General features: G+C 42.5%; 1 protein-coding gene across 1 annotated transcript in view; it reads right to left on the reverse strand.

Moving 5' to 3' along the window:
- Positions 1–11,289, reverse strand: part of CRK (CRK proto-oncogene, adaptor protein) — a 21,819-nt gene that overhangs the window by 9,084 nt on the left and 1,446 nt on the right. The window contains exon 2 of the mRNA XM_014527613.2: positions 1,554–2,089. Coding sequence (XP_014383099.1) covers positions 1,554–2,089 — 536 coding nt within the window. The remainder of the gene's footprint in view (positions 1–1,553; positions 2,090–11,289) is intronic.

Raw genomic sequence — 11,289 nt, forward strand, 5'->3', positions numbered from 1 at the left:
GTTAAAGAAACAGTGGAGCCCTGCCTTCACTGCCCCAGTGGCCAGTAGAGGGAGACACCTTTACTAAATAAATCCACTAGTCCCGGCCACCTCACCTCAAAAAAGATACAGTAGAACTAAAGCACTGGTAGAAAAGAACAAAAATGAACAGGACAATGGTTCCAGGTTAGACACAACAGTAAGGGATGTAATCTTTGGCTCAGGACATTACTATGACTGCTGTTAAGCAAGGGGGGAGCTTGAAAAGGGAACATATCACTTCACAGTTCTCGCTTCTTATACTCTTCCTCTAAACTACCTGCTACTTGCCACTGTGGGAGACAGGATACTGGGTTAGATGGGCCTTTGGGCAGACCCAGTCTGGCCATCCCTGCTGATATACACAGCAGCATCCCATGTTGTGCAGACCCTCAAATGGATTATGAATTAAGTCACATGGTCAAATTTGTTCTAGTCTTCAAAACTCACAACCCAGCCCTTCCTGGAGCTTTAAAAAAAGCACACTTGCTTTAATCTGAGAAGGGCAACACAAGAGTGTTGCTTATTGCTTGGATCACAGAAAAATAGGATCTGAAAGAATCCATCCCTAAATTTTGTCAGCATGATCTACTACTACCAGGAACAAAAACTCTCAGCTAGAAAATCTAAGCCTTGTGGCTATAAAGAAAAGGCTTTCCAAGCAACACGCTGACTAGAAGACATACAAATGAATGTTGTAACCTTTCTGGACATAGCCCTACTTCAATTTAACATTTCAGTTGGCCACTGAAGCATGCATGCAACAATCCATATAGCAAATTAAGTTAAATACACATTCTGTTCAGCTTACAATCTTATCATTTGACAAGACACAACTATTTGACGGTAGACTCAAGAAATTACAGCTCCTTTAAGAAGAATTCTGATGCATCAAGAACCCACTGCATCCAGTCTCAGTATCTTGTACATGTGGGATTGATTTAAAAAAAAAAAAAAAAAAAGAGACTTGATACACCCATATCTAAAACAGTGAACAAACTGGACACAAGGTGCTTCTACTTCAGTGAGGGATGTCCTACTTAAGACATTATGCATGATCAGCGTCACCTTAGTATTTTAAGAAAGATCACGTGGAAAGGTTGCCATCGAACCATCTTTTCTCTCTATCCCTCAGCTTGGGTTAGTAACAATTGGCCACAGGACGTGTACAAGGGGTCAAACCAAAAGGTTTAGGAACTTCATTTTATCTTTGACCATAAAACTTAAGAAGTAGATAGAAGTGAGTAAGAACAGATGAGAAAGCAGTATCATGTTAGTCATGCCTGAAGTGAGATGGGTTACTGGTTCAGTGAATTTACTATCTCAACTAACACATGGCATAAAGCATCAGAACTCTCTCTGGTCTTTTACTGTTGATTTCAAACAGACTACATTCATAAAATACTTATTGATTTTACATGAAGAGCAGTATTACAGCACTTTCTCTCCCTTAATATCCTTAGCAAAGCTATCATGTGTTGAAAGCGAAATCCCTTGAACAGATCTCTTCTTTCTAAATTTTGCCCATTATGTACCTCCAAAGCCAAGGCTGTCTTGTCGTAGGCATTAGGGACTCGCTTCTGGATAACCCGAGCATAAATAGGGCCATTCTGAAGGTTAGGGAGCGGAGTGTTGATGCTGGGCTGGGCATAGGGCCCTGGCTCCGGCCCACCCAGTGGTTGTGGGTGGGAACTATCCTGGTTACCTCCAATCAGAGTAGATACTGAAGCAGAGGAAGGTCTATACTTCTCGACGTAAGGAACAGGTATCATTCCTCTCTTTCCTTCGCTGTCTTCTGCATTCCACCATTGTTCTTCAGGCTTATCCCGGATTTTCAGTATGTCTCCTTTCTTAAATGGAAGATCTTCCTCATCATTTCCATTAAAGTCAAAGAGTGCTCGCACATATTCAGCTTCTTCCTGTCTCAGGATAACCCCACTATTCTGCTTGGATTTGGAAACAGGTTCTATCAAAGTTGTAGTGTCCAAATAGTGTATTTTGTAGAATTCCAGTAAAGATGGCAATGAATCAAACTCTTGGTCACCTATTCGAAATCTGGTGGGATTCAACCCTGGAGGAAAAAAAAAAAAAAAGAGTATATCCTCTCAAATATGTAAGATTTTTTTTGCTTAAAGATGGATAAAATCTCTACGTAAACTAATACATTTTTATATATGAATGGTCCGATAGAAAATTAAGGCACTGCAGTGCATTTCAGAACAACAGTTTCATCATATCTAATATTTGCAGAAAGTCATTTTATTTGCTGTTGTTTCTACCAATCAAAATCTTTTCTGCTTACTGATGGTTAACAAGGTTAACACATCTACGTGGAAGAAACCTACAATTTTCAGTTTGACTGGCTGAGATGCTGAAGATCATTTCCTTCACTACCTTTTAGGCGGGAGTGTGGGCACAAAATCCATTCAGAGAAAATGGGATTTTTCTTTTTTCTTTAAGTAGCTTGTCAAAGCAGGCAGTATATTGCCCTCATGAAAAAAAAAATGAAAGAAATACATTTCTTATTTTCAAGTCTGATTTTACCAAGGTCTTCTGGAGGAAGGAGAGTGTTTATTTCTCACTTCCTTGAATCTTTGACTCAATGTATAAACATCCGGATATATTCAAATTCTATCGTAACTGTATGTGATTTTCATTTTCTAGTTATCAAACGTACAATTATCTAATAAAGAACATACGATTAAAATATGAATTTAGACACAATCCCAAGCTACAGAACGACAATTGCCTTTTAAGAATACTTTTTCCTGCATCGCTGTTCTGAATGTCACCTCAAGTAAGCAATGCTGCAATTTGGTCAGTTTCCATTATCAATATTATTTGGATGAAAGATTCATTAAGTCAGTGTTTAGAGACTAAATGTTACATATATGAAAACTAGTGGATTCCATCATTGTTGCCTCCAAAACAACTATTCTTCCTTTTATTAAGATGTGCCTTTTAATCGCAGGCATACACACATATATCATACAGATCAGGATAGCTACGTGTATTTCCAAAATATGATCAACAAGTGCATTAATCCTGGCCACCTATTTATTTTTTTTAACTCACCTTATCTATTTTTGTCAAACCTAATTAAAGGTATAAACCAGGGTATCATTCAAGAAAATAAATCCCATACATCATGAAAGACAAACACAAATGACAAATGGTTAGGTTCAGTATGAAACCCCTGCTTGTCCATTTCTCTTCTCTTGGTTCTATGCTCTTTAATTCATTCTGAAAGTCAAACGTTCCACTTCCACTATGTACCGTACGGGAGACAGCTGTTCTCAAAAGATACCATAGGGAAGGGAGTCAAACTTCAACAAATAACAATGAGGCACAAGATTGGGACGGGGGGGGGGAGGAGGGGAGAGCAATTCATGATTTCAGGCACTTTGTGTAATCCATTCTAAAAGGAAGAGTTGCTTACCTCATCATGCTGTTTCTCTGAAGAGAATAATTAACCACTCTCACTCTAAGGCCTTAACTCAGGGGCGGGCAATTATTTTGGGCGGAGGGCCGCTTACTGAGTTTTGGCAAGCTATTGAGGGCTGCATGACAGGCAGCCAGGGGCAGATAAATATTAATTTTCTCAATTTTTTAGGGGCCCCACAGGCCGGAAAGAATGGCCCGGTGGGCCACATCCGGCCCCCGGGCCGCATTTTGCCCACCGCTGCCTTAACTCCTTAGTGCGAGTATAGAAATCCCTCAATCTACCAGCATGGCTCTCTGGCTATTTTTCAAGTAGTTTAGATGAGCAAAAAAAGATGAGCTCAGGTTCAAGATGATCAACTTAATATACAGATATCCTATATATATCCTCCAATTAAAAGCATAAATGAACAAAAAAACAAACAAAAAAATTAAACTTTGAAACACGGTGGGTGTAAGAAACCAATAACCTTATGGTAACCAGAGCTGTAAGCCACTCCAGGATTCACATTCCTTCAGATTCACATCACATGGTGTTCACAGAGAAAAAAAATGAGCAAAACTTCAACAAGCAGCAGCAGCACGATCAGTGCCAAGTAGGAGTAGAGAAATGAGTGCGGGGCAGGGGAAGGCTATGAAACCCCACCGTGTCACAAGTCAAAAACGACTGCCACCATCTAAAGGACTAATCCTACAACACAAGTCTAATCTTACAGAAAATGGATAGTTCAAGTAACTTTTATCAGCTTTGACAGGAGCATATTGATTTCTCATGATAATGGAGGCTTTTTGATGGAGGTAGGGGTATCCAAAGACATCCATAAACAGAGCTACAAAGATAAACTCGTTTAAGGTACAACATGCCAAAACAGCTGCTAAACATATCTGGACTGATTTTTTTCCGAAGCTAGACTAAAAAAAAAATTAAAAATAAAAAACCAAAACGAGCCAAACTGCCATGTTTCTGTTTTTCAGCTGGAGACACAGGAAGTGACATGAAAATCAAATGGGTAATATATCCTGGGAAGCAGTAATTGTGGAAGAAACTTCAGGCCAATAAGAAAACATTAAACAAACAAGAGGACATGAACTCTCAGTGAGATACTGGAGTAAAAAAGGCCAACATAATCCCTGAATATCCAAAAACAGGGAAACAGCAAAAAGGAAGTGATATTATTTTTTGTATAGTGTGGGCCTGCCTGTAAAGTAAAAGGTATAAAGAAGAATATGGAGAAGGTACTGAGTGGGATTCCACAGGGGCTTGTGCTAGATCCAGTATTCCTCAATACCTCCATTGAGAATTTGAAGAATGGGTTGAGTTCAAAGTTAGCACATCTGCAGAAGACACTAACTTGGGTAGAGTTTCAGACAACTTGGAGGACAGGATTAGGTCTTAGAACGTGCTTGGTAAACTGGGAGAATAGCCCAAAATTAAGTGAATGAAATTCAAGAAAGACACGTACGAAGTCCAGCACTAAGGACAGAACAAATCACATGTGCAAATTTTAGGCTAGGTTGCAGTGCTGCAGAAAGGGATCTGGGGGTTATAATGGACCTCAACCTGAAGGAGTTAATAGCATGCTGGGGTTTGGGTTTGGTTTGTTGTTTTGGGGGTTTTGCGAGGGGGGGGGAATAGCATACTGGACTGATATTAACAGGAGTGGCACCTGCAAGGCAATGAGAAGTGACGCTCTCTATTCAGCAATGATTAGGCCTGACCTAGAGTACTCCCTGGCAAACTAGGAGTCAGGGGAGAGCAACAGAGATTGCTAGAAGATGAGGAAATGTGAACTACAAGAAAAGTCTGGAAGAACTAGGATTATGTGCACATCTGTGAGGGGCCGGCAGGGGAGATCATACCCAGGGGAGATCAGCAGGGGTTCATCAAAGGCAGGTCCTGCCAGACCAACCTGATGGCCTTTTATGACCAGGTAACTAAATCCCTGGATGATGATGTCATCATGGATGTAGTCTTTCTGGACTTTAAGAAGGCCTTTGACACTGTCTCTCACCCAATTCTCATTAATAAACTGAGCGACTGTGGCATTGATGCCTACACAGTTGGATGGGTCAAAAATTGGCTGATGGGGCACACCCAGAGAGTGGTGGTGGACGGGTTGTACTCGACCTGGCGGGATGTGAACAGTGGGGTCCCCCAGGGCTCAGTCCTCAGGCCCACACTGTTCAACATCTTCATCAGCGACTTGGATGAGGAGGTGGAAAAAACATCGTCCAAGTTTGCCCATGACGCCAAGATATGGTGAGTGGTAGGCACGCTCGAAGGGAGAGAGGCTGCAATTAGACTTAGACAGACTACAGAAGTGGGCGGATGGGCAATAGGATGGGGTTCAATGCAGATAGATGCAGGGTGCTGCACCTGGGGAGAAGAAATCCACAGCATACATACAGGGTGGGGAGCTCCCCCCTTGTGAGCAGAGAGGCGGAAAGGTATCTTGGGAGTCATTATTGACTCCCAGATGAACATGAGCCGCCAATGCCAGACCACAGCCAGCAAAGCCAACCTCACCTTGTCATGCATCCAAAGGTGCATCTCAAGCCGGTCCAGAGAGGTGATACTCCCCCTCTATGCAACATTGGTCAGGCCTCAACTGGAGTACTGCGTCCAGTTCTGGGCACCACACTTTAAGGACGTGGCCTGCCTGGAGAGGGTTCAGAGGAGGGCCACGCGCTTGGCAGCAGGGCAGCCGCTACGAGAAGAGGCTGAGGGACCTGAACCTGATCAGCTTCAGCAAGTGGAGGCTATGGGGGGATTTGGTGGCTGCCTACAAACTCGTTAGGGGAAATCAGCAGCAAACAGAGTCCTATTCCTCCCAGCACCACCTGGGGTGACGAGGAACAATGGCCAGAAGCTGCTAAAGAATAGGTTCAGGTTAGAGATTAGGAGGCACTATTTCACTGGCAGTGTAGCTAGGATCTGGAACCAACTTCCTCAGGAAATGGTCCTCACTCTTACCTTGGGTAAATTCAAAAGAGGTTGGATGAACACCTGTCTGGGGTCGTGTGATCCCAGCGTGTGCTCCAACCAGTGGCGGGGGGGTTAGACTAGATGATCTATTCAGGTCCCTTCTGAACCCTAACTACTATGAAACTATGCAGTCTGGAGAACAAAAGATGGAGGGGGAGAATCTGATAATTCTTCACACAGGAGACAGATGATTACAAAGATGGAGATAACTTATTCTCTGTGGCTTCAGGGACAGGGCAAGAAGTACAAAAGAGGCAAAAATTAGGCTGGACATTAGGAAGAACTTCCCAACAATGACAGTGATTACGCACTGCAACATATTACATGGTGGAAATAGTGGCATCTGGAACACTGAAAGCAGTTAAGAACTGATTAGACAAACATTTGTACAAAATGGTTGAGGCAGGGACAAGTTTGCCTTAAGAAAACAGTTGGATTAAGTTAACTTTTTCCATGATTCTATGACCTCCATAGGTCCCTTCCAGTCCTTTCCCCCCTATGATTTAGCACCACTGAGAGGAACACTACTGCAATACTACACAGTTTTCATGTACATACTTTAAATAATGCTAAAAAGCTGAAGATGCACACGAGAGCCACAAAAAGAGCATGGAGAACTCTTTATCACAAAAATTAGGAAATGTGATCTATGTGACTTATCAGATGATGCTAAGGACAGTCCGAGTGTCTACAAAGAGAAGATGAGACAGTAGGAGGCATTTAATTTGGCAAAAATAGCTGAAACTGTCTAGCAGTTGGAAGGCAAAGTTAGAACAATTCAGGTTAGAAATTAAATGCAACTTTTTAACAGTGAGAGTAAATAACAATTGGGAAGAGCAGCACATTCTTCGTGACTTGGCTGTCCTTACAGGTATGCTTATGGTCAACTGCAAAGAATTAAGCTTGACAGCAATAATTTTTGCAGCAGGGACAAGTCTGTTCAGTACAGGTATTAACAGGTAAAAGTATGTCGGCTCGGTTATGCTGGAGAGGACACAGTTCTTGGGCTGGCATTTATAAATCTTTAACACTGTAGTTCCTACTGTCCCATCTGAAACTTTGCTCAGCTGTGTCTACTCCTCTGCCAGAAGCCAGAGGAGTGGTGTTGTGATACCCAAAGCTTGCCTATGTCTATCCCAACCATGCAGTTCGTTCAATAAAAGACAATCATTCTTCCCTCTTGCATATTAACTAGATCATCACAGCAACAGCATCATCTCAATAATACTAAAGGTGTAGTAATACTTTTCCCACTCTAGGAGTTTGTAGTACGGACAAGTTAGTGCATGTGGAACAAGAACAAACTAGTAGCAAGGCAAACAGCTGTCTGGGGAAGTAGAGCAATGCAGGGAGTTTTCTTGCAGGTGCTAGTTCCAGTACCATGGTATTCTCATCTTTTTGCTGAACACGCCTCAGAGAGTAAAAATCCTGAAGAAGAGTATGTCAAAGACCCTACAGGGACACAGCTGTCACCAAAGTTTTAGCACTGGGGCACTATTCTCTGCACTCCCCCTCAAAGACAAAATCCATAACCTATTTTGGCAAGTAATACAAGTGGGCAATGAGCTAAGTTCCTTTAATTCTTATCCCTTTCTGACAGTGGGCAAATCACTTTTCTTCTGGGCCACCAGCCCCATCAGTAAAATGAAAGTAAATAATTCACAGGAGAAGTTTTGTAAAGTTTGCCTGGAAAAATACTTTATGAATCCCAAATGGACTTTGGGAACAAAATGCATTTCCTTTTCGTAGGGACACGGTGACATCTTACAATGTAAATGGTTCAGAGACAGAAGCTTCTACTTCACCACAGACTAGAAATGGACTGGCATAAAAAATGAAGGCAGGCAGGCATCCCGCCAGGTATTAACTGTCCTGTTGACATTGATTGATCTAGTCTACCCTCCATTACCTCTCTTGGTAGCCTTCTCTCCCCCTCTCTATCTTGTTCCTTTCAACAAGGTGGGTTATTACCTACAGAAGCTCATACCACTATGAACTAGTTGATTTCTGCCCTAGCTTTTGCCATCTCAGAAAAACTGTCACATGTCTGCAACAGCATTGCTGAAAAAACAAGTTTGGGGCTTTTTTTTTTAAACTTCTCTTCAATCTAATGACAAATGCAACTATCACATGGGATCACTTAGGAGTTAATTAGGGTAATTTTCTCCAGGAGCACCTAGAACTCTTTGTACATAGACTCATTGCCCCACAGAATGTGCTGCGTTCAAATCATGTGCATGCATGTCTGCACTAGCATAAGATTTGTCTCTCCCTTGATCTCAACACTTCTCCTGACAGTGCCAGATTCTTGAGGAGAACAAGATAGTGCAATCTTGCAAATAGGTGGGACCGGAAGTTTACAGCATACGAGACAAAGCAATGCTTCAAGAGAACATCCTGAAAAGTCAGTGGACAATTGTTACGACTATGCACACCAAAATGCTATTTTTTTAGGACATATTGCATCCTCCCATCATTAATAATACTTTGGAAATGAGCAGATACAGTAGAGTAATTACTCAATGTGACTGAAAAACGAAGCTGCAGCCTAGAAAGACAAGAGAACATTATTTCATAGAGCTGCTTTTCAATTTTCATAAATCATTTCTCTTGCTCTCACGATGAGCTAGAATAAATCCATTCTTTAATAGATTTTGGCTATTCTATTCATTAGTTTTTGGATCTGTATTGTTAAATAGATCTCAAAAAAAAAAAAAACACATGACCCCTCAAAGTCCAACTATTTTTGTTTTAAATATACTTTTAGTATGAAGCATCATAAACAATGTGATACGCAAAACATCTTGATCTGCTGATATTAAAGGGAATTTTTTAAACTGGAAAGGCAGCTACAAATAAAGAAATTACTACTATACATTTGGCAACATAAACTCATTTCCTTACCTAGCAGAGATCTACTCATTACCCTGCTGAAAACGTGTAACAACCCAACACCTCCTGAGCAGATTTGTAAACACATTAGGAAACTAGTTTACAAAAAGAGATGCATCGTGCTATCCACTTTTGGAAGAGTAGGGGGCAGAAGCAAAGTTAGTTTCTGATGCGTGGGGGGCTTTTAAACACTTAACAAGCTGTACTCCAAGCCCTGGGGCAGTGTGGGTGCTAAGGCCCACAGTTGACAGCCCGGAGACCACAACTTCAAGGCCCGAGCAGAAGTTCTCATCGTGCAACCTGCCAGATTCCAGTGAATCTGAGAGTTCTGCTAAATACCTTGTCACAAAGACAAAAAGGAAGAAAGGTTCCAAACCTCAAACATGGGAAGACCTACACATGAGTAATCTCACTTTGTTAAATGGAACTGCCCATATGCAAAATAAAACACGTTTTAGCCAGTGTTGTGCAATGGACACCACTACAGGATGGTTATTCAAGGTCCTGAACACATTGACTGAACTTCCAAAGCTTGACTAAGTCACTTAGGAACTCAATAGTGGGACCAGTGCTCTTCAACCGTACCTTTTAAAATCCCACTCTCTACCCCAGTGGTTTTCAACTGGGGTGCTGCAGCACCCTGGGTTGCCTCGAGCTCTTTTCAAGGGTGATGCAGGTTGCCACACATTAACACTCTCAGGTGTACAAACATGATTCACAAGATAAACCCAGAGATTTCACAAAGGGATCCACTGCATTAAACCCCTGACTTGCTATGGTCTGAGTTCTTTGCAACAGAAGAACTACTCTACTTATTATTTTTTCTGTAGTCAAGATAAATGAGGGAAAAGCTAGAGCTGGAAAAGTGAGGTCCCAACCAACCAGCCTTACAAAGTATATGAATCACAAATCTGTTACCAAATTACTATAAATCCTACAAATCAAATGTTATGCATGCCACAAAGCAAAAGACAATAGGCTCAACTGACTAAGCAACGTACCCATATCTAACTTAATTTTCCTGAACACAGTCAATACTCTCTTTTCAAAACAACGTATATGCCAGGTCAACTTCAACAGTGTGTTCAGTGTGTTACTGCTGTAAATACAGAATATATCCCCCCCACCACTTTTTTGTAAAAAAAATAAATAAATAAAAAAAGGTTAGTATCCAGCCTTTGTAATCGCTCCCCCGAAAGGTCCCAATTTTTCTACTCCTTTTTTCAACGCGAACACTAGAACTATGTTTTACAATATGCTTCTACTGCTGCCACGCACCCAGGTAAGACGTCTCCTATTCCATGTTCCTATTTATACAGACACGCGGATCGTGTTACCAGCCGCACCGGACCGAGAGCCTGCGCCCGGCGTGTGACCCGGCAGGAAGCCGACGTTCCCCGCAAACATCGTTACTGTGAGATACCCACAGGCGAGGGATGTTCCTCATGCTGTAGCTAAATATTACTTGGCTATTTTTTTTTTTAAATCGCATCCAACTTTGCCATACTGCATCTCAAAGCGCCCCTTAAAGAAATCATAAAACTCATCACGGTCACAGCCCCGATCTGGAAAAAGAATGCAATAGAACTCTTTTCCAGCAAGGTCCAATTCAATTTCTCTTCAAATATCAACTTTGAATTTTCCAGTTCAATTTCCCTTTAGATAAACACAAGATTTTAAATTCCGTAAACGCTGCTGTTCCTCCCAGTGCCCCCGGGGGTACGGTTGGGGCCTGGATCGGAGCCCGGGTCGCCTCAGACCACCTACCTCAAGCGAGGGCCTCGGCGCCACCCGGCCCGGCCCGGCCCCCAGGCGCAGCAGGAAGACTGGCCCCGTGTCTCCTGGCTTAGGCCGCCCACACCCGCCCGAGGCCAGGTAGCGCCGCAGGCTGGCCGCGCCGGGGGGCGGCAGTGTCGGGGCCGCGCTCCGCTCCGCTCCGCTCGGGGCAGGGC

Source organism: Alligator sinensis, unplaced genomic scaffold, assembly GCF_000455745.1.
Source record: "Alligator sinensis unplaced genomic scaffold, ASM45574v1 scaffold2028_1, whole genome shotgun sequence".
In the NCBI taxonomy this organism is placed as follows: Eukaryota; Metazoa; Chordata; order Crocodylia; family Alligatoridae; genus Alligator; species Alligator sinensis.